Source organism: Haemaphysalis longicornis, unplaced genomic scaffold (assembly GCF_048455015.1).
Source record: "Haemaphysalis longicornis isolate Haplotype H1 unplaced genomic scaffold, Haemaphysalis longicornis Haplotype H1 scaffold_4, whole genome shotgun sequence".
NCBI classification, from domain to species: domain Eukaryota; kingdom Metazoa; phylum Arthropoda; class Arachnida; order Ixodida; family Ixodidae; genus Haemaphysalis; species Haemaphysalis longicornis.
This window is the reverse complement of record NW_027526361.1, coordinates 122650035-122674369: the sequence shown is the minus strand read 5'-3', so window position 1 is coordinate 122674369 and position 24335 is coordinate 122650035. Positions and strand designations below refer to the sequence as shown.

At 45.5% G+C, this 24335-nt stretch overlaps 1 protein-coding gene across 2 annotated transcripts; it reads left to right on the top strand.

The window, feature by feature from the left end:
* The first annotated feature begins 1339 nt into the window (after nucleotides 1–1339).
* On the top strand, nucleotides 1340–23756 carry LOC144179361 (venom serine carboxypeptidase-like). 2 transcript variants are annotated; one of them, XM_077707687.1, is made up of 6 exons: nucleotides 1340–1456; nucleotides 4851–4948; nucleotides 7124–7179; nucleotides 20561–20733; nucleotides 22166–22499; nucleotides 22771–23754. In XM_077707687.1, exons 2-6 carry the CDS (start codon nucleotides 4851–4853, stop codon nucleotides 23571–23573), a joined length of 1464 nt encoding a protein of 487 aa, XP_077563813.1. In that variant the 5' UTR covers nucleotides 1340–1456; the 3' UTR covers nucleotides 23574–23754. The 2 variants fall into 2 exon arrangements, with proteins under 2 accessions (XP_077563813.1, XP_077563814.1); XM_077707688.1 differs by having other exon boundaries at nucleotides 1419–1466; nucleotides 22771–23756.
* The last annotated feature ends 579 nt before the right edge of the window (nucleotides 23757–24335 follow it).

Sequence of the window (24335 nt, the reverse complement as noted above, 5' to 3'; positions counted from 1 at the left end):
GACAAAACACACGAGTAAGTGCTGCCTCAGCGCACTGCTGCTGCGCTCAAATATCGCATTATGGAGTATTGTATTCATCAGCCAATTTTTTTGTCTTTTTTAACTCCTTTAAATCCTCTTCACCGAATCGCTGTTCGTCCTATCTCGATTTATGAACTGGGCGATCCGTTTTTTGTTGTATTCGTCTGCGATATGAGCCGTTGCTGTCTGACGCCGCTATTGTTCTATCTTTTGTCTCGGGTCGTTGCACCTAATCTCCCCCAAATCAGACTGAGAGTAGTCTACACCTGCTTAAGTCTCGATGGCTTGTTTGAATCAGAGGCGTTTTTTCTAGCGTACTTTCCGCAAGAACATTGATTGATTGTGGGGTTTAACGCGCCAACGCAACGCAGGCGATGAGGCGCGCCGTAGTGGAGGGCTCTGGATCAATTTTGACCACCTGGGGATCTTTATCGTGCGCCGAAATCTCGTACACACGGGCGTTTCTGCTTTTTGCCTCCATCAGAAAAGCGGCCGCCGCGGCCGGGAATCGAACCCGCGACCTTGTGCTCAGCAGCGCAACGCCTTCCGCAAGAACATTACGCGGTGCTCTATTCTTCCATGCAGTAGTGCAGTACCAACAGCCGCACGGCAAATGAAATTTCCTCTAAAGACTTTCCGGACGCTCCCACGCGACAGCAAGGGCTGACAAACACCTCTCGAAGACAACGAGGTACTGCAGCGCAATTACGCGTTCACCGGGAGGGGGGCGCTAGAGGTGAAGGTCTTCATACACCAGATTTCCCTTCGGAGGATATGTAAGCCTCCTCGAGGAAGTAACTGGAAGCGTGATCCACATTCTTGTGTAAGAGCCGAACCCATTCAAGAAGTTCGCATGTGTACTGCTCCTTTCGCTGTCAAACAATTTTTTTGCGGCATAAATCATGGCACCTTTACAAATACAGCAGTACCCTGGAGCTACTTTTAAAAAAGTAAGGAGCTTATTGTAAAGCGTGGACTGACCAATGTCCACCCCCAACGAAAGCTCCTCAATGTATGGCCAAATTTGGAGAGGGTTGTGAAAGTTTACATGAACGAGAAAAATATTAAGTGACTGATGTTAGTCGAGTAGGCTCATATATGAGTGGGGTTTACCAGTGTACGTTGACGTTGCACATCTAAGAGGCGGATGCTCATTCATCTCTTCTAGGTACTTGTGTTCATTAAAGGTACAGGTGAGCACCGACCGCCTTGATTGGTAGTGCGACCGCTTCATTTTAAGCCACCAGTCACTGTTTTCACTGTGACTGGACCGAAGTTGGCAAAGTTCTTTACATTCAACGCCAGCTAACGGAGTGCGATATTCTTACGAAGCAATGGCTCGGCTCCCGTAGGCGCCCCCTGCGTGAGCAGGTCTTTATCTATAAACGCAGTCGTGGCACAAAGCCACTCTTAAACTGTGGCCGACTGCTGTCGAGTGAGTATGGGTCAGTTTTTTGCGCTTGCTTTCACCTGTCGATGTAAGATTTCCACTCGATACTTCTAGCTGCTACTTTGGACAGTGATGACAGGTTGCTGGGAATTTAGCCAAAAAATAGATGCTATGTCAGGGTGCGTCTTTCTCACGTGTAAAGGGATAGTGAGGCGTGCGGGTTTGGCAGCCAGACAATCGAAGGGGGATGGTCGTGGGAGACGCACCTTACTGCAAACATTTTCATCAGTGTGCGCTGTTCAGTCGTTAGCTCGGCAGCTGCGTTCGACGGTTAGACAAGATGCCCCACCCGCCGACTGGATACCTTTATAACCCGTAGGTACGCTACTCATCAGCTGCTGCCTGTGATAACGCCTAGTTTGTACGTTTTAGCGCTCTGAGGATGGCGACAGTCAGAACATTGCATAGTACCTTTATTACCAGCGTTCTGGCGCGTTTTACCACCATCTATGTCTAGCATTTGCGCAGTTACGACTTAGCTTACATTTAGGTGAGCCAAAATTGCGTAGATAAGAACGGCTTCCATCCGCGCCCGCTGCACGGTATGATCAACAGAGCGAATGTTTTGTACAAAAACCGTCGAATACTCATCATAAAAGATCACTCAGTCACCGGTTTGTCGAAGATTCTGTAAGCGCCGCTAAGGAAATGCGCACGTCATAACAGGTTTTTATTTTATAGCGGTGTTGTCTTCTCAGGTGCAGAGTCGTCCACAGGCTTAGCTGGAGCATCACATTTTAATTTAGCGTGGAATATCTCAAAAACTCCTAGCGAAAACTGCTCAAACGAATGTGGAGGACTTCAGAGCAGCCTTAAAATGTTGGGCTAAGTTACCTTACTCCATAGCAGGAGGAGACCGTTAATTGGTAAAGTGTTGTTCAAGCTAAGCCTGTGAACAACTGTACGTATCCCGGTAGGATGTCAACCTTTCATTGAGAAGTTATCAGCTTGTGTGAAAATACCACGGCTGGTATTTATCTTAAGACTTACTTGACTACGAAATATAAATTGTGTTCAATTCCAAATTTCCGTTTATGATTACCGTTGTATTAATCACCGGTTAATTCTTGTCATGGCTGCATGAATCGCGTCTGATCCCTTGTCGTCAATATACTGCTGCAGAAAATTGCATAAAACAATCCATGATTTATATCTGGAGTATTCAGTAGGGATGTTTTCGCGGAATGGTAAGTTTTTCTGCATTGACCAATAGAATAGTACTAAGTGTTTTATGATGCATGGGAGAAGCCCACTCAGGCACAGATTGCACGCTTCTTGTCACTTACGGTGACGCACACGTGAAAGCCGCTGGCTTCACTAACAGCGTTTTCATCTTTAATCTTTCTTGCCTGCTCGCATAATGCTACTCGATCGAATTATGTCGTTCTAATCAAGAACACTGAGTGCATAACAGACTTCACTTGGTCATAGTTTTGGAAAAATATTTTAGGTTTCTGCTGGTCCTTAATATCTTAACTAAGAACTGCGGAGAACGCTTACAATTTTTTGTGTGGATACATACTGATGAAGGGAAGACTCCATCTACTGGGAACAGAAACACTTTTGTTGTGCACCCATTTTTATTTCTACGGAATTTTTTCGCTTGATCGAAATTATCTAACTTGCCGACTTTCCAGAAATTCTGCCATTTTTAAAATGCTTGGCTCGATACAGCGTTGGCCGTTTTCAGTATCGGACAACACTGGCGCTTTCGCACAGTGGGGCCTTTCAGGCTGCGGCCTTAAGACGTCAGTTATTTTTCTGGCGGTATTATAAACAACCTTGGCTTCCAATCACAGCGTTAATATCGGTATGAAAGCACTATTCCGCGAGACATTCAGAACCAGACCCAAGTGCTCACCGGCTTAATTATAAAGAAATCACTAAAGGTGCCATAGGGGGATGCACAATGCTCGTTTGTAAATCTCAATTTTCTATTTCTGGCTGCTCACAAAAACAGCCGTATTTAAAACTTTTTATCATATATGAGGTGAGGTGAGGTATTTTTTATTTCAATTTATCGTTATTACATCGCAAGGCTGACGATAAAAGCTGCATAGAAGCAGCTTGACAAGCAGCTTGACATGCATTCCAGCCGAGGACAATGGTGTCTGAAGTGCGAGAAACGCCCCTGCTCAAGAGCTGAAGGGGCCTTTTTGATAACATTGTCGTTCTGCCCGTTAGATATGTCAACGACCGTATCGCTCCTTTTAAGGCGCGTATCTCAAACGCTGCTTTCAAAAGAGAGGGCACTTCAACCTTTATATAAATGAGAAGTGAAATTTAGCAGCCCTGTTAAGGCAGGAAAGCGAAGGAAATGCCACAAACTCGCTCCGCTTGCGTAGTTTCGGGCTCCCTAAGACTGGGACAATCGCCCTCGTTTTTCCCGCATAGACTCATTAGCGTAGTCGTTAATAGTTGCTTTTGCAATTAGCTTGCTGCGACTGCTCTCGCCGGTTGCTGTAAATGCCTCTAGGGAACGTTCTTTACTCGAAGGCGAGAACGAACAGATATGTCCACGATCGAAGAGGAGGGTATTTTCCATCTATGAAATGAAATGAAAAAAAAAAAAAAAAAAACAGGACAAGACATTGACGTTGGTTTGAGGAGATGCATACTTCATTCGAATTACGTTGTCCTGATTGCAATTCCTCTATTCAAATACACCCGTTTTTTTTTACTTTGGTTTTTAGAGCGTTTGTCTGCTTTTGCAATCACCGCGTGTAAACCCCAATGGCTGTCGGTATGTATTGGGAAATTTATTTGTTTTCCCACTAAAACTTTTAAAATATAACATTACTGGGCTGCTGTGTCTCCAGTTTCTCAAGGTGTTTTCGAGACTGAGAAAGAAAGACTCATAAGTTTCTGTTTTTGTCCTCAGAACATCTTTACGCTAGTTTAACAGTACTCAAAACGAGCAAATAATTTTGCCATTGTGAGCCATTGTCCGAATCATACGATGCGAAAGTCCCAGTCTCTGAACGTGATTTTTGTTCTCTTGGTTTGTGAAGGTTAGTTGGTGCGCAACGGGCTAGTTAATGAGAAAAAGCCCTATGAGCAACGCGCTATTGCTTTTTGTGGTAGCCTAAGTGAAAGATATAGTGATGCAATATTTTAGCAGGTGTAATAAACTATTTGTCGCTTCTAATACTTTGTTTATTTTGCCGAGCGCTGCGTGCTGCATAACAGAGCGGGAATTGTTCTCGCATTTTCTCACGGACACTAACGCTAAAAGGCTGGAAACACTATACAAATTACTCTGGTTTAGATAAATCTATTATGCGAACTGTTTACCGTGTCGCAACCAAAAACGGAGGTAAATAAAATCAAGAATCGTCAAGATTGGTTCTTTGATCCCTGTCGCCTTTTATATTCCCAGATGAAAACCGGGATGCTACACAGTAGGCATCTTGAAATGCAGCTTGTTCCACCACTAGCGCTTCTGGCCAGTTTCTTGGTGGCATTGATACCCACTGGGTAAGGCGCCTACTTTTTGCTGTCAGTGCTATGTCCGTTCTTTCAGCAAAATCAACCAAACTTAGGTAGATTCCACGTTGAATTTTGAAGAAAATCGTGGCCACTATATATGCATACAAATGAAGTTAGAATTTCTAACGGTTCTTTGCTACCGCATTTGTAATAGGGCTTCATCAGTAACGCGTATAAACATTTCATGTCTGTGCTCAAGCCAATTTGAGTTCGGTTTTTCATCCTGTCATCGTGAGCTTTATGGTGTTAAGAAAACTGGGCAGATGTTTCATTTCAACTAATATTCACGTAGTGATTTCAAGCGCTTACAAAGTGTGTGTTTTTGTATTGCCCCGAACAAATGAGTCCTAGCGAACGATGATACACTGCTCAAAAGGGAACGTATTCACACAAAATTGTCGTGAAAACCTTGGTAGGAGAGAAATCAAATTTTGGCGATTGTAACGCAGAGAGTTGGTCCACTTTATGCTAGGCAAATGGCCACTCTCATCGTACTATCTAAATAGTTCCTAGCATCCTTAAACCTTGAATTCGCTCACTCGATTTTTTTACTTTATGACGGTAATGGAGAAAAGGGCTGCCCGTAGCGAGGGAGACATTTTGATGCTTTTTGCAGCCGTACTTAAAAAGAATAATTTCACGAATGAAACAATTAAGTGTGTACGCAGTTTAACGTTAATTACTGCTCGATGCCGACAGGGACTGCCCGTTAGTATATTTTCAAGGTAACGTGCTCAACAAAATTTCGTAGCACTGTTTATTATCATGACAGAATTGACACTGGACACTTTTTTCGTGTACAACGTTAAGTATTTTCCGACAATGTTCTACTTTTGTCGCCTTTCATGGGAATTACAGGGGGGAGTATCCCTAGACTGTCATTTCTAAAAAAGAATGTTATTGCTCACACATAAAGCATGCTCTCTTTTTCAATAAACTAGTTGTAAGTGTGCGACCGTCCTGTGTTTTCTTTTCCTTGTCCCGTCCGAATGTGCAGTTTTAAGTGTGAATATGAACCAACCAGCCCAACAACATGTTTTAATGGATGTTGTTGCTAACAAAACTATAAGCAAACCCAACAATACATTCTTAGAGTACCTGCAACACACAGGGCTAGACCAGTCGCTGTGAATAACTCACCGTTTCTTTGCGAATCAAGTTCTTGAACATCATCGCCATCATCTTCATCAAGTCATCAACTGGCGTATCAAGTTAGAAATTTTAGCGCGGCTAACATCGCTAGACTTCATTAAAGATCGATCTCTCTCTCTCTCTTGTTTTCAATTTTTTTTACTTTTATTGTACTATAACGCGCAGTTGAGCAATGTATCATGAAAACTGGCAATTGGAAGAAACTGATAGGATAAACTGGTGGGACAAGAACCAAATTTCTCGATTTTCGAACTGGCATATGTGATTATGATTTAATGTAATTTAACCACGAGATAAGTTTTTGAAAAATTACGCTGTTACTGGGAATTCGATAGCCCCAAACGTCGTTATTCCTGTGCGCTAAAACAACAGAACCACCAACAAATAATTTCGTGGTAGGAAATATTTGAAGCATTTACTAAATTGGTCTTCGGTTTTCGTTTTTGTCTTCAATTTTTGTCTTCAACACATCAGGTACAAAAAGATAACTTCCTGCCAAAGCACCCAAGAATAGCACTTTTTTAAGCGAAGCTTTCTGTGCCCTACTGATGGCGTTCGATGCCGTGCCAGAACGCACTGGAGGAAAGCCAACTTTACACAATGAATTTCACCAAATGACGATGACGGCAAAGACGACGACGACGATGATGGTGGTGGTGGTGGTGGTGATGATGATGATGATGATGATGATGATTATGATGATGAGCGAACTCACATCAAGCACCCCAAGAAAATAACGCTTCCCGCTGTCGGAAGCGAACCTGGGTCGATCCATACATAAAGTCGACGTTGATCTGACTGCTCCATTATTACACTTCTTTTTCTGTATTAACGACATTACGCCATGGTTAAAGCAGCTTTGTGTTTCAACCACGTTTCTTTTAAGGAAGGGACTGCAAATTTTTGCCCAGATATTGCGTAGAGTAAGGCACTGAGTCGACTATATGGAGTGAACAAACACGGATAAATTCGCAACCCCTGTTGAGCTTTTTGTCTTGTTTGTTTTTCCAGGCTCTCACACCATGGAGATTCCATACGGGGTAGACTGGTGGACAACAGAGACAATGGTGAGGCAACGATTTTAGGCCAACATCAAATTATGTGCAGTGACAAAAGTCACAATTTTAATACAGAAGCCAAACCTAGATATTTCTTGTGTTCGTAGACCGCTTAGTTTCAAGAATTATTGTATAAAGCAGCCACCAGGAATCCTTTGCAAGGTATCACCGCGAGACGGGGTACACGTTGCTTGTACCCTTTTTGACGTATCGCAGTATACACAGATAAGAGGGTCCAATTTGCAAATTATAGCTACGTCCTTTTGCTATGTCCGAGCTGTCCTATATATTCAGCTTATTTACTGGATAATAACAGCTGCAAGGCTATACATTTTTTGGGGAATCACGTATACTTACGTGTTCTTAAATCGGAAGCCGGGCGACCCTTATTATAACATTCTTTTCTAGTGATCCAAACTTGTCCTCTTCCGGTCGCTGCGAGCCGCTGTTGATAAATAATCCGTAAATCGTGCGCGCATAGATCTACCCTTGTTATGTCTAGGCCGGGCTGAGCCACTCTGATATTCGGCCCCAAGGGCTAGTCGAGGCGGCTGCAGGAAGCGAGTGTGTATTTCACGTCAGGTTGGCATGGCGCGTGAGAGAAGAGATCGCCAGAAGAGTTGAGACTAAGGCTGCCGCTTGAGCGATGGCTAGCCGGGCCGTCGCTCTTGCGCAATATTTAAAATGGGCCTTAAGTCACCCGCAACAACACAGGCCTCAAAGAACACGAGCTTCGCAACATAGTGGAAGCAACTATCTTTTGCAGAGTTTTGTACGCCCTCCTCTTCCTTAAACTCTCTGAAACTAAAAACAATAAATTGGAGATCGCCATCCGGAAATGCCTACGACCGGAGATCGGTGTGTCCATGTACGCCTCATGCCGACACGGCCCTCCACAATACTCTCGAGGAGCAAGTAGCCGCACACATCGCTGCCCAACAGCACAGGCTCTCGACGTCAACCAAAGGTCGCACCATCCTGGCCGATATAGGGTTTGCGATATCTCACTTATCTCCTCTACCAAAAGAACCTCCACCATCGGACACAATTCCTAGAATAATGGTCAACCCGATCCCGCGTCACATGGACCCGTCTTCAGACTCCGGCAGGCGGCGAAGTAGAGCCCTCCATCTATCCAGCCCATCACACGACACATTTACACAGACGCCGAGTTTACCGCAAACAAAGCCACAACTGTCACGGTAGGTCCGCGTAAAGACATGATCTGTCAACATTGTAATGTACAGTCTTTGTCAAAATTTTGTGGGCCACGGCGACCGTGGCCGGAGCAGGCGCGCGGCCGAGCAGGGGCGCTGCGCTTGCCACTGCCGGCTGGTTACGCGGCTAAAGAGAATGAGGGAAGCTTTCTCGCTTCCTTTTGTTGCACGATAAGTGCAGCGAGGCCGGTTTCTCAGAGCAGGCGCACTTCGCTTCCGCGCAGGCACTTTGCGCAGCTCTTGTCGCGAGGGACGCACTACAAAAACAAGAGCAAAAGTTCCCCTCGCTCTCTTTAGCCGCGCAACCAGCCGACAGCGGCAAGCGCAGCGCCCCTGCTCGGCCGCGCACCTGCTCCGGCCACGGTCGCCGTGGCCCACAAAATTTTGACAAAGACTGTACCTTATTCTACAGCTGCTGAAATTCAAGACATTGCCGATTCGATTATGCTGAAAACCCATTCAAGTGACCAAATTACCATCCCCACGGATAGTCGATGTGCCCTCAGAGAATTCGCAACTACTTACCTGCGCACATTCATCATTAGGTGACATGCTACATAGCAGCCCACAGTCACCTTCACGTATTTCTATAATCAGTCCCCGTACACCAGGGAATTGTAGGGAATGAAAGGGCCCATGCCCTTGCTCGTGCACATCGACACCCGAGCGACCCTCAACCCCGGCCCCAGGACTGCAGCCCTAAGGAAGAACGCGCAGCCCATCGCAATGCTCGGAGGCAACAGCTGAAGGACCTTCGCAGTTCTCGCCGCAATCTTCCTCCTCCTACTTCTGACCTCACACGCCGTGAAGGCACTTACATCCGCCAGGATCAGACTCTCTCTCTCCCTTGTGACCTAGTTCTTCACTATATAATGACCTGAGATGGCACGCCCCACTGTCAGGTGTGTGGTGCCTATCCCGACGTTGAACACACTTATTGGATTTGTCCTCGCGCCCGGCGATCACCTCACTTTCTTCTTCCACACCGTTTACCATCCCACATTCCATACTCTTGGGAAACCTGGACCGCTCCACCGCCTGATCTTTGCTCAATCTTTTGGCCTCTCCTCGCCCAGCAAATTGCCCACGTGTTGGGCCTTGAAACTTGCGAAATTCCCGCATGAACGCATGCCAGGCCCACCAGACCTCCTTTTTGGCAGCCTGGACAGGGGCCGCTTTAAATAAAGTTTAATCTCTCTCTCTCTCTCTCTCTCTCTCTCTCTCTCTCTCTCTCTCTCTCTCTCTCTCTCTCTCTCTCTCTCTCTCTCTCTCTCTCTCTCTATCTCTCTCTCTCTCTTAAAGCTGCTTCATTCGCCGCAGGCGTGAAGTCTGGGTGTCGAGGTTAGGCTGGCACAACGGCCTCTGGTCCAGAGAAAAGCATTGACAAAGCAGTGACAAACAGTAAAAGTGAAGGCCAGCCTCCTCGGTCAAAGAAATGTTCTCGGTAGTCACCGATGGCTCGGTGACGTAAAAACTACCGTAGCCCGTCCGAGAACGCCTGGCGCCAACCGTTTGCGCTCTGGACGGCACCAGTGCCTCGCTAAAATTTGAGACTCGATGACTACGTCACAAAAACATAAAAGGGAAGCGCGCGAAAGAACTACAAGGTTTAATTGCGGATTTCTCAGGAAATAATACAGCATTGCTCGTGGAACAAAAACTGATAGTACTGCGATATGTATGATCTTTCACGTGAATTAAAATTTAATACAGCCTTTAGTCTCCCTGTAAACGCTGTCAACTTGCCCTAAAGCGTCTTCCTGTCACTACCAATAAATAATTAATTTAGCGTTAGAACAATGGTTTTCGTGCAAATGTTCGCCTTGATATTGTATATTCGGGCAACTCTACAATAACCAAAGAAAGAAAACTGCGATATCGCCACTGTTTATTTTCAAGAGTTATTGTATAAAGCAACCGCCAGGAATCTCCTCCGCGGTACCACCATGAGATTGTGAAGATTATTTGTAACAAAAACATAGAGTAGGCAATCCACTTCGCGAAAGTGCATGCTGAGCGAACTTTTTAGCACCCGGCATAGAGGCGACAGACAATTTAGCGGGTAGCTATCAGCAAATTTTATTTCTCCCAAGAGGTAGCGACGGTAATCTATCTCTCTAAGGGAGACTTTGTGTCTAGTACAAGATTATCAAGGGGTACCGTAGCCATACTTTTTTACGTGGTTTAATGCGGGGAAACCAATTTAATCGAGTAATCACTCGGATTTCACGGAGCGAGTACAAGACAACTGATTTTGTAGCGGCAACTTCACATCTGCAATTGCTCCACAGGCAACACACGGACTATGCTCAGTGCCGCTGAAGCAAACGCGAGTCAACTGCGCTGTCAACGGGATTAGGGCGGCGTGAAGCTGAAGGTTCTCAGACATAGCTCGTTTGCCCCGCTGAGAGCGCAAAGTGAACACCTAGTTTTTTTTTTTTTTAATGGCACGCGCAATTCTCTCCGCTCGCATACATTCTATGTGTCTCCCCCATTCCTCACAGTTCGAACGAAACAGCCCTTCGAAGCTTTTACTTTTTCTTCGTCAACGTGATGGTTTACACATGTGAAAGTAGAAAGTTTGCAGGGGCAGCCAGGCACGGCTTCAGTGTACAGTCATGGAGAAATAACATGCGAAGACGAAAATAAAAAACAGAAGACGCAAAATTGACAAACAAAATTGCTTTTCGCGAAGGCACAACAATGGCGCGCAACTGGTATAGTCATAAAGGCGCATTTCCACCTTTCATTAGTGTAATTAGGGAGGGACTCAATCTGACTTGCATGGAGAGAAATCGCGCTATTTGTGCGTTCTGGTTGGTATTTCTACGATCGCGTTTCATTTCTCCATGACTGTAGATTTTGCAGGGAGGAGATATTTCTGTAAATAATCCCGCTAAAATCCTATAACCCATCAAAGTTTACAAAGGGCCCCTTCTACTAAAAATTGGCGCAGCCAGCTGAAGTTGGTGCAATACTGGAGACACAGAAGAGCGCAGGCTCCGTCCCCTCCCCCCTTTTTTATCGGAGACCCGGCTGTTGCATGCTAATCTTCACCAGCAGCCCACTAGGTCTACTTGGCTCGTGGCAAAAGCGGTCGTCTTAGATTGAGGCACTTTGTGTCCACCGCACGAGGTGGCACTCGCGTACTCCGCCCGAGCGCTTCTTCGCCTGAGGAAGCGGCAGGCAGGCGTTCGTCGTGGGCACTCTTCGAGGGGCTGCACTTATTTGTTCGAGAATTATATTTTTTTTAGAATTTTAAGCACTTATTTAGTTGAGAATGTTAAAAATATAACAAGGTCCTTAGGGGAAGAAAGGTAGCTACGTTGTTTGCTCCTTTTTTCTCACATACATTTGGCAAACGGAGCAGACTTCGCACGCCGGGCTTTAGGGAACTGGGTTTGCGCGTATTACTTCTTCGTTGTTTGCTGATTTTTCTATCGTGTTCTGTCAACTGAGGAAACAGCGGCGTGCTTTAGGCTTACCAGTGTACGTCAATCCTGTTTTTTCTTCATCGCTGATTTTCTATCAAGTTCGGCACACCGAGAAAACAGCGACGTGCTTACTAACGTTTCTGTTTTCTTTTTCCTCATTTTATACACGCAGCACACATGAGAGATGTCTTTAAAACTTCAGTCAAGTCAGCAAAAAGTATGGAAGTACAGGATTTGCAACCGTGTATATCATCAAGTCACACGGCATCATTTCATTGCGAGGTCATTTTAAAACTAAAATTCTAGGCACAATTAACACCCAAACACGTAAAATAATTACAGTGTGCAGAGTTACGTTCGACGTAACAAAAAGTAAAAAATTAAAGTTATGGCTCACGTGATTTCACTCAAAAAAGTGAAGTTACGCCCGGCCCGTGCGGCGGACGGAAGCGATGCGGAGGAGAATTTGCGACCGACGTATTCTCTAGTCAAAAATTGTCACTCCCCAAGAAACAAGAAATTAGAGTTAACTAGTTTATTCAACCGAACTGAAATTAAAGGTACGTTTGACTTAAGGTCAAGTAATTAGTTACGTATGACGGAACCGCAGTACACCACGCGCTAAGTAATCTACGCAGAAGCTTTATCGCACTGAAATGCAGAAGGACAAATACAGGCGAGTTGGCGATCTTGCATCACCAAATGGCTGCACTTTCCACCAAATTTTCCGCAATACTTCCTTTTACAAAACCTGACGTCAGTCAAAAACACGAATGTTCCTGCGTTAAGTAAGGACCGTAGCGGCATTGGCTAATTATAGCGGTACCCACACCATCCTGTGGTCCTGTTGGAATAAGCAATCCTGTGGTCCTGATGGAATTAGCAATGCTATTCTTGTTAGGTTTTGTGTTTGGACTAGCGGGTACTTGACCGTAATTTTTGAAAAACCCTTATGTACCTCGACTGCTCCGTTAGTCTGGAAATCGGCCAACTTTTTTCCCATGTTGAAATCCGGCAACAAGCAGTCACCATCGAATCATCGTCCGATCTCATTAACATCTCAATCATGTAAATTTCTTGAATATGATCTTTAGTCATATTATGAAGGTCCTTGAAAGTAATAACATTTTGTGTGATGTACAGCATGGTTTCCGTCAGGGATTTAGCACAATCACTCAGCTTGTCGAATTTTCTCATGGCATTGCCTACGCTCCTCATAAAGTAAACCAAGTAGATGCAATTTTCATAGACTTATCCAAGGCATTCGACACCGTTACCCACTCAAAGCTTCTTTATAAACTCCGCGTCATATTAATAACTCTCCCTTAGTTGATTGGATTGACAGCTTTTTATGTGACCGCTCCCAGTATGTTTCATTTCATTCCTCTAACTTGTCTGTAGTGAATGTGTCGTCTGGTGTTCCCCAGGGTTCGGTCCTGGGGCCACTTATGTTTTTGTTGTACATAAATGAACTGCCAAAATATTTATCCACAAAAATCTGTCTCTATGCCTTAGAGTTTCTTACAGTATACACTACAGAGGAATCTGGCGCTAGCGTTTATGCGGCTCACATCAAGGTCGTCTGTGTCGTCATGGACCACCTTTATACATCGCGCTCGCCTTAGTTTTTATCATTGGCTTGGATTGAAACGTTTAAGTGACCGCAAATTTAAACAAAGTGCCACAAAAACCCGAAGAATAGTGTGCAACTATGTAAGTGCAAAATAAAAACAGGCTGTTCTAAAACTAAGGAAAAGAGAAGTAAAGCGTAATTTTGGCGGAATGGCTGTGCCTGCTATTCCGCAGGCCAAGGTTGTAGTTACGAACAATGTTAATATTTGGGGGGTAACTCATTAGAGATTCCGATGTTAATAATTTTACCATTATTTCAAATAATAAGTTGCTTGAAGAGTTTCGAAAGTTTTTTGAGCGTGCCTATGAAAACTTTTCCTTCGTGGTGAACCTGTGCACCGAGACCGCCAGCTAGTTTAACAAAAAAAAAACATGGCGTTAAACAGTCGTGGACGATGACAAGATAGGACGCATACAAGCGCCCGTATCTGCCGTATCTTGTCTTCGTCGAAGTACGTTTTGTTTCATGAGTGATTGTAGGGTTTAATGCGCCGACGCAACGCAGGCGATGAGGCGCGCCGTAGTGGAGGGCTCCGGATTAATTTTGGCCGCCTGGGGATCTTTAACGTGCGCCGAAATCTCGTACACACGGGCGTTTTTGCTTTTCGCCTCCATCCGAAAAGCGGCCGCCGCGGCCTCGAATCGAACCCGCGACCTCGTGCTCAGCAGCACAACGCCTTAGCCACTGAGCCACCGCGGCGGGCACGTTTTGTTTCTTCTTTTCGTCAGTACAAATTTCGCCGTGGCGTATTACCCGCTCAGTGATACGTCCTTCGACTGCGGCATGAGCAACGCGAGGTGTGATCACGCATTGCCTGCTGTTGCACAGAACACGGCTACCACACAAACGGGGGGATTTCGGCTTCCTTGTAGCTCGAAAACGTGTTAATGCATAGTGAAGAAAGCCAATCCCAAAAATCGCTTAAGAACCCAATTGTCATGCCAAGCCCAAGCCAAAAAGGGGGGTCTTCCCATGAACCCCCTCGACGACATATCTTACGAGGCGCAGTTTTCTCTCTAGTATACTTACTAAGAAACTCTGTGCTCTATGCAGACGACTGTGTTATGCATAACGTAATTAACACCAATGATGACCATACTTACCTTAACGATTCTTTTACACAGTTCAGTTTCGCAAATGGTGCGATAAATGGCAATTGAATATAAAACTAAAAAAAAACAGATACCTTATCCTTCAGTACGCGCAGTTCTATTCCTTTGTTTAATTATTCGTTCAACGGGTCTTCCCTACAGGGGGTGTCTGAATACAAGTACCTAGGTGTTCTCTTCACACCCATCTTGTCGTGGTCTAAACACATTAAGTACAAATGCAGTGAGACACTAAAAAAATTGGGCTCCCTAAATCGTACGTTGCGTGAAGCTCCACTGGAAACTAAATTGCTAACACATCAAACGCTCATCCGACCCATCCTACAATTAGCCTGTACTACCTAGAATCCTTATAAAGCATCTAAAATGAACATGCTTGAAACAGTTCAAAAGAAATCAATTCGCTTCATTTGCGGCGCTTCGATTCGAACATTTCCCCGTCATGCAAACTTGCCACACTGGAATTACAACCCCTGTCCGTACTCCGTGATCGCGAATTTATTAAACTTTTGCATATTTCCTCGCACGAACAGTCCACGCTATTTATTGGATAACAACTATTTGTCTCCTGAGAAATAGAACTGTACTAGAAATAGCCACAAGCTTAACCTTGGAACTGTTCGATCAAACACTAATATATTTAAGTACAGCTTTTTCCCCTTAAAGGGGCCCTGAAAGGCATTTTGAGCACACTAAATGAACTAGCGCAACCGTTAGATTGGGTCGTCAACGTCCTCTGTGCCAAGTATTACTCTTTTACGCGCAGCGGAAAGCTCACACTTTTGTTGCAAAGTTTGTCGTTTTTTTCTCACCCTTTCCTTCGTGTTTTTGGACTCCGCCATCTTCACATGTCTACATCATCGATTCCCAGATGTTCGTCATGAGCTAGACATCCTGCTATTGGGCGGCTTTTTCACGCACTTCCGGCAAAGAGATGAGTCGTCTGCTCAGCGTCGGCTCGCCGGCTGATCTGCCAGCGGAGTGCCGGAGTGCTTGGGCATTTTACGACAAACGAAACAAGTGTAAAACAAACGCTTAACCGTTTGTATTGAATGCAACACGGCCATAACACGACATGGATATTATGTTACCTTAGTACGTTCCATAAAGAAAGCGTTGAAGCCCCGTGGCACTTCTTTCGCGCAATCGCAGAGAACCCCCTGAGCCGAATGCCCGGGTTTAACGCATACATTTTATTCAACTTCAAAACAATCCAGAGATGCGTTTCTAACGAACACAACGTCACAACATGCGTTGAAAGTCTGAACCACGATTGACAGAGGATGGGTTGCCTCCTGCCCGTCGTAAATTCGGTACTCACCTCGCGCGCGCTTTGCGGGGACGAAGAGCAAGTCACTTAACTCTGGCGCACAAGCCGATGGCTTTTAGCCACGCACACTGCACATACCCCATGCGAGGTTGAGTCGTACGTCGCTCGAGAAAGATAATCCAGACCATGGGAAGCACTATCCACCCGCAGAAGCACAACGTCGCATTTCATCGCGAAACAAAGGCGTCCACAACACACACACCATCGCCTCCTGTAATGCCAAACGCATCTCGCACTTCGCAATGGGAGTGAGTGGTACGCCTGCAGTGCCCACATGTCGCGAAGTGGGGCCCCAAGCTGAACCGGGATCACGCAACCGTAACTGACTTCTGAAGCGGTTTGCGCCCTGTTGCCAAGGCAACCGATGTTTGAGATTGTCAAAGAAATGGCGCTCGCTCCAGCGCTAGAAAGCTCAGATCCACGGCGGAGCATGTTTTGCCAACGTTGCCGCTCTCCACCACGCGTCGCCCCAAGCTGAACTGGTCACATGATTGAAGCGTTTTGTGCACGGGTTCTGTATCGGTTTAATATTTCTTTTTCACATGCCGCCGGTAGGAATTACCACCGCCGCAAAATAAGACCCGGCACCAGCGGGGCCACATCTGATACGGCGATTTTTGGACAAAGAGTGCGCGGTGTATCAAGGGAACGAGCGCCGGACCCTCCCCGTGCGGCTGCGAGTTCGCCGCCGATAAAAAGTCATGTGCCGCCAGCAACGTACACCGCGAAAGGGCAAGGCCAGGCCGCCGCATACATGCGGCCAGATTTTTCGTTCGCTTTTCCAGCCTTGAGAGATTCATGGTGTCAACAAAGCTTGCCCGTAGCAGACGACAGTCTGAGCAGCGCAATAGCGGAAGTACGTCACCGCTGCGGAGCGCATCATCATGGGAGGCAAGGCTGGCGCGCCGTCAACAGCGGAGAGTAAGTCGAAAGGAGGAGGAAACGCGGAGCGCCGATAATGCGCGGTTTTTGATTTACGATTTCTCAGCTAATACTAATCGCTTTAACAAAATTCTTGCGGGAGGAGATTGCAAATACATTGCTTTATTTGGGTATATGTACATCCATGCATCGGCGGAAGGTATTTCAGGACCCCTTTAACAATTGAGAAATGGAACTTACTAATAGGGGAAGTTAGTGCATCGCCTTTAGGAAAATATTTGTGTAATAAAATTGATTGTGTTGCGTGAATCTTGTTATAATTCAATCTTTCCTGTACTTGTTGTTGCCTGCTGTGTCTCAAATTCGGGAAACATGCGCGAGTTCTATTGAGTTGTTAGTTTTTTCTGAATTGATCTGTGCAGAATAGTGTTATTTCACTCCACGTACATACCCACTCCATGTACATACGGCCCAGGCCCGAGAAAATGTGTACCTGACCCAGGCCTTTGCAGTGCATACAGCACACGCGAGAGGTATTATTTTAAAGACTTCAGTCGAGTCAGAAAGAAGCATACGCAGCCGTAATTATCGAAAATGCACCACTCGGCGCCTTTTGTAGCACTATCATTTTAAAACTTCGCAGTTCATTGGCACGCTGGTCATCCAGTAAGGTAAAATGATTACCACAATACAACGCAGAAGTTCATGTAATGTGCTACCCACGTCTTGCAGACGTAAGACAATTATAAACATTTAGCAACTCAACAAATAAAAGCAGGGTAACAGAAACCACAAATACAAACTATTTCCAGCAATCATATAAATTTATTAGCTGTGCAGTTCCACCACACAATATTGCAACGTCCTTTTAAACTGCGTGAGCCATGGCACTTCTGCAATTATACCTTCGCAAACATAACACCCTTTTCATATTGCCAATACAAGAAAGAATCATGAACATTTAAGGATCAGTGTAGTTTCTACTAGGCTTCTCTTGTAAACACACACAAAATAGATCATTTCCAGGGCTAAAAAAAACTTCAAAACACCGCTTGAATCACGGAACAGCAGCATTGCGGCACCTCACTCAACGCCCGCCATTTCTACATCTCGTCCGGTGGGGCACACCAGCGCCACGCGCGGGGGTTAACATGCCCGGCTTCAAGCGTGCCGTAGAGAGCAGCCGCCGCTTTTCCCACTGCCCAAGTATTCTCATTCACTGAGGTAGGACGAATGTATCTCCCTTCGACCTCCAAACGCTCCTGTCCCGCACCGCTCGAGTCCATTCTTTGCCTCCGAATTTGCTTCATTCCCTCCTCCATCGATAATTTGTCACCCTCATTGTCTAGACACGTCTCTGGGTGTTCGCTCTGTCGCCCTGGTAGTCCACAGATTGAATTCGTCTAATTACCTAACCAGCCTAGGTTCATTTTTTCTGTATTTGAACTTAGATATCTTCTACTCTTAATGACCAACGGTTATCTTGCCTTCGCATTACAGAAATGACCAACGGTTATCTTGCCTTCGCATTACAGAGTGGATCCCTAGAGAAGGCAAGCGTTGCAGGGGGCGGCAGAAAGTTAGATGAACAGATGAGATCAAGAAATTTGCGGTGATAAATTGGTCACAGATGGCACAAGACCGGGGTAATTGGAGAATAATGGGAGAGGCCTTTGCCCTGCAGTGGGCTTGCATAGGCTGATGATGATGATGATGATGATCTTCTACTCTAGTTTGTTCTCTCCTCCAGGAAGCTCGCCTCCTGTGTCTAAGTGTTACTCCGATCATTATTCGTTCCATGGGACGTGCAGCCGACCTTAGTTTGCATTCAAGCTGTTTAATAAGGCGCCAAATATTCACCGTATACGTACTCACCCCCAAGTTATTTCTGAAGTGGCCGTTAATAGATCTCTATAACTGGCAGGCCCGCATCGTTTCCTCCACAACCTTTCACATCTCTTCCAAAGTACACTGCGCTAGCTCGCACTGGAACCTTACCTCAATTCCAACGCTAGCTCCGCGCTACACACCTAAAGGAAATGGTATGCGCCAAGAATGTGATGATAGCTAAATCGTGTAGAGCCCGTTTTATAACGCGATCGACCGAGTTTCGATTCCGATAATGGAAACCGTTTTTTTTCATCTTATTGGGTGCGCAGTTTAAAGTTCTGTATATTTAGTGTGACCCATTGGCTAGGTTGCCGATTTCACGATATAAAGGGCCAGGATGAATTCCCAGGACCTCCCCAACCGCATTTTTTTTCTTGAGGCTTCGGAGTTTTCTTTTTACGCCGGGCGTACTTATGTCAGTTTAAGCCGTCCTGGTGCCAAAAAACCTATACAAAGGAACAAACACTTCCTTCAGTTTGCAGTGCAAGAAAAAGGAGCACGAAAAGTAGAATGGTGCTTATTTTACGAATACGTTATGTGAAGAAATACAAAAATTACTCTTGAACGTTTTTGGCCTTTTTTAGAAGAATGATAGTTCATATCCTGGCTATTATCAAAAGCAATATGAAATCACATTTCTTCCTCGCAGAACTTCCGTGCAATCAGTCAAATGAACCCGTGCGCTCCTCATGAAGTAAGCTGCTCGTGCCTTCCCATGGAAATTTAGGATACAAGTCGGTTTAAATACTTTTCTAATAAACGCTACTGCCACATTCTCGTTCCGAAACAAGGTCAACGGGGCAACGTAAGTGAAAACGAACATGTGAAAGCTAGAACGAAAAAAAAGCTTTTATTTCCTTTATATCATCCAATATTCGCATTTTCTCGGTAATAACGGCCGTTGTTTTTGATGACAACTGGAAACACCCTGTGCTATTTCGCAAATATTGGGCGGAGATCTTTACTGCGCCTCAGAAACAAAAACAGGCGTAAAATGCTCAATCGATGCAGTACTACAACATGAAACGTTCAGAACTGTGTACGCGTCAACCGTCCCATTTTTGTCAGTAACACCCATCTCGGCCCAACGCGATGTAAATACGATAAAAAATTGTAATGCTATGTCAACCTTTCGTTCGTTGCTTCATACCTGCCTTGCCGCTTGGAATCCAAAAAACTGCCTCTTCAGAATCCCTTGCATTGCTGCAGCCAAACGCACAGCACCCTGGTAGTCTATTATCCTTTATGTCGCGTTGTGCGTGTACTGTAACGAACAAAAAAAAAACGCAAGAAAGCGAATCTGATGGCCGCCCCTGCACGATCCCAGCCTCCGCTCACCAGGGAACACCATGCGGTTGGACCGAACATAGTCCCCGCAGACCACTTGACGGGAACGGACCATTGGATGGCGCGTATCTACGCGGCGGCGGAAAGAAAAGAAAGGCGATAATTTCGTATTTCCACTACTTTCACCCAAAAAAGTAAAATGCAGGTGCCCACGTCTAAAAGGGCGAATGGTGTCTAGCTGATGTAAAGCATTGATGACCTTCGTGCATTTTAACTGCGTTCCGGATTTCAAATCACACTAAATGAACAATATTTCTGCGTGTGCTTGCGGTTCACTTGAAGAGCTCAAACTGTGTAGGAACGAATGAAAGGGGCTTACTTACAGCCAAAATAATAAATAAAAGCTGACAAAACATTTGAACTATGAATGAGAAAGCACCACAAAGAGAATATTCTTGGCGTTATCCAGAATCACCATCTTCGCATTCCATAATTATTCAATCAGCTTCTTTCTAGAGGTGTTTCAGATCAAAAACGCAATCATACGAGCGTACGATCGGCTCCCTAAAAGATTCCACTTCGTGCACCACTTTCGCCGCTTTTCGCAGATGAGGCGCTCTTTCTTACGCCGCTCATCCTAACTGGCCACCTGGAGGAAGCTAGAGCCTTATCACAAGTTCATGGCCTACCTGCTGATGTGGAAGTTCCCGGCTACGCGGGATTCATAACAGTTAAAGCAGAATGCAACAGCAATCTCTTCTTTTGGTTTGTGCCTTCTATGGTGAGTAAAAGCTGATTCGCACGGATCATTTCGCAGTTGTGGAGTAAAAGCTATCATGGCGTGACCGCTACTTTAAAAGAGATATCGGTTGCTGGAAATGAAAAGTTATATTGATGCGCACACAAGGTGTTGTTAAATGTAAACCCAATTACAGCTACAAATGTGAAGAATTTACCCTGATAAATTAATTTATTCTAGGCTATTTCAGCTATATCGTGAAGTATCATACCCTCAAACTATTGGGATACGACGTTTGAAGTGAGCGTTTATTCGAGCACTGGGGGGAGGCGGACGCGGAGGAACCACCGAAGCGGTTACGATGATTATATACAGGAGATGATAATGCGTGATCATGTGGCCAATCTGATGATAGTGTGCTTATTATAATGAAGCGTGGTCTAGAAGCTTAAAGGGCCCACACAATTACCCCTCAGCCGGCAGAAATGGCCTCCCAGCCGCGGCTCGATGCGTGCTCCGGTGTATGAACGTCTTCAATTGCGATACATAAACAATTTCGATACGACGGTGACGACTGTCTGCAGGCGGAATACGGGGCTGACACGAGAGCTCGCTGTAGAAGTCTGTTCTAAGAATGTGTGACCAAAAAAAAGTGTAGAAGAAGCTGCTCCACAGACCGGATACACACCAGAGGTTCGTAAAACTATTTCCTCATAGCGCTGAAAGTCAACACAGTGACCGGTTGTGTCTTAGCGGGTCTTGCGTTATTGCTGCTGAATTTCAGTTTGTCGTCATGCGAGTAGCCGGCAGTAGACAAGCCGGAAAACGTCCTGTTCATGAGATAGTGCATCTCAGGCATCAGGGGCATAGAAGAAAGCCAGTTAAAGGCGAATAGATAGTGAGTGTTCTAAGACAAGCAGGAATTGTGAGAAAACGGTCGTCTTTTGCATTGCCGTATTTAACGCGAATGCCACCACGGGTAGGATGCTGTCGCAGTTGCGCAAATCATGGCTCCCACGTCATGATATTCCTCGAGGATGCGACGCCGTTGTGAACCAGACCCCACAGTAAACAATTTTCTGTCATTAAAATGCTAATTTTGGCGCTGAAGGGCTCAATGAAGTACGAATTTGAAGGTTTGACTAGGGCGATGGCTGTTCGGAGGTGCCACACGGCCGTAGTAGTCATTATTGATGGGCCTGCAGCATGTGTCTGCTCGCTGTAGCAAAGGCAAATCTCTGCATATATCAATGCTAGGGAAAAACTGGGTGCCAAAAGGAGAGTGTGGTCGAGGCTTTCCGGTACAGCAGCAGATTTAGAAGACAGTGGACAAGAAGACAAATTATCTGCGTTCATGTGCTCCTTCCAGCGCCTACATGTCACAGAGAAGTGCTATTTCAAGCGAATTTCCACTGCTTTGAGCATGATACCTAGGAACTATGGCACCTTGACTCGACGTATTCAATTGCTGCAGAGTGACCCAGCGAATGCTCCGGTTCTACTTTGGCTGCAAGGTGGGCCTGGTACCTCATCCCTGTTGGGGTTTTTCGCTGAACACGGGCCGTACAGCGTCTCAAGCGACGCCACAAGGGCTACCTTCCGCCAGAATACATGGACGCAGAGGTTCTCTATGCTGTACGTTGACCAGCCTGTGGGAACAGGGTTCAGCTTCACCGACGATGAGGCTTGCTATGCTCGAAACTTGACTGACGTCGCTGGTGACATGCTCGAGTTTCTGCAGCAATTCTTCACGCTATTCGAAGACTTCGACCAGAACGAATTTTACATCACTGGAGAATCGTACGCCGGTGTGTATGCTTGTCTTTCATCATTCACACGACACGTGTTTGAGTTCTTCAGGGCTCCAAGCCGTGTTTGGAAACCCTTTTTTTAAACTAAAATGATCATTATGCATAAGAAATATAACTTCAAAATATTTTGAAAAAGTTCTTCTACAATAGAATGACGTATCTTTTGCGGAAAGTTTTTGTGTTTTGGGCTCATTTTCAAGCCACAACCACTCTGCCTCGTGGTGTACAGTTACCTTGTTCATTTTCATATTGTTGGTTTACTTTGCAGGAAAATACATCCCAGCGGTTGGAGCGGCGCTACATGAGAACGCTCCCTTCATGCGGGTGAACATCAATTTTCGGGGCATTGCCTACGGCAACGGCCTAACAGACCCCGTTAATATGATGGCTGTAGGGCAGTTTGCGCACGAAATAGGCCTTCTAGACCGCACTGCCGCTGATTATATGAACCATACTTGTGAAGCCGCGAGAAAAGCAATCCTCGCTGGTCGTACAGGCCTGGCGTTTAATATGTTGGATCGCCTGTTTATAGGTATCACTTCGCGCGATACGTTCTTAATGAACACCACTGGCTTTCACTACACGTACAATCTTTTGCACGACAAGGAGCCGGCAGGTGTCCGTAACTACGAGCAGTTTGTTCCCCTTGAAGGTTTGCGCCGTGCAATTCACGTCGGGAAGCGGAATTTTTCCACCTCGCGTGATGCCGTGATGAGTCGCTTTGTCGAAGACTTCTTGCGATCGGCGGTAGCGCAGTTGACGGTTCTCTTGGAGGACGGCTACAGAGTTCTTGTTTACAGCGGGCAGCTGGACCTTGCCGTTCCCACAACCCAGACAGAGAACTTCTTGTCACAACTACATTGGTCCGGTACAAGCCGTTGGGCTCGAGCACGGCAGCGCCAGTGGCGTAGTTTTGACGGAGAGAAACTCTACGGCTACACGAAAAGTGTCGACAACCTACACTTTGCGGTGGTGCGGAACAGCGGCCATATGGTGCCTCATGATACGCCGGAGGCAGCATTCAGTTTGGTCACTGCATTTGTCGATGGGTCTGAACCGTTCGAGGAATAAATTTTGCTAAACGAAAAAAAAAAATTCCTGCAGCTATTTTCGCTCAATATTTTCCCCGTGGTCTGGTGTGATTTCTTTGTCGTCTTAGCAAAGGTGGCGATAATCACTATATTCACCACCGTGGAAGCTTTTTAGGTCTGGACCGTTTATATAGCCCTTTGCTTTGTAGTGAATACGTTTCGGTCTGTGTATTGAGAAGAGTAAAATCTTGTACACAGGTAACAAAATTAGTACAAAAATATCCAACGTTTGGAGCTTCGTCTCTTCTAAGAATGTTTTTTACTTTATTTGATTTAATGAGCTAGTACACACGGAAATTCTTAATATAAATATCACCATAAAAATTTATACAAACAAATATACGATCTCTAAAGCATGGTTGCGGACACAAACCAGGGTGCCACATCGCATCCGTGTCGATATTTTAAACACACATTCCCACACTACAATACTGGTTTTAACCAAACGTTATCTTCAGCTCTGTTGAGGTGCTGCCACGTATTGAAAATCAGGGGCATGGGTACGCAGTTTGTTCAGTTATGGCCTGTGGCAACATTTAGTCGCAATGTATGTGTGGTGGAGATTTACAGTACATCAAAGAGACCCGGAATTCTAATTCAACAAGCGGCTTCATAATATGCATGTAATGCGTAGGCAGATTACGTGTGTTGTTCACACGCTATGCGTGGTTGCTGTAGTTGAACTGTTCCAGTTGTGATCAGAAGGAAGAAGGTGTGGTTGGTAAGGGATGGTTGTTAAATC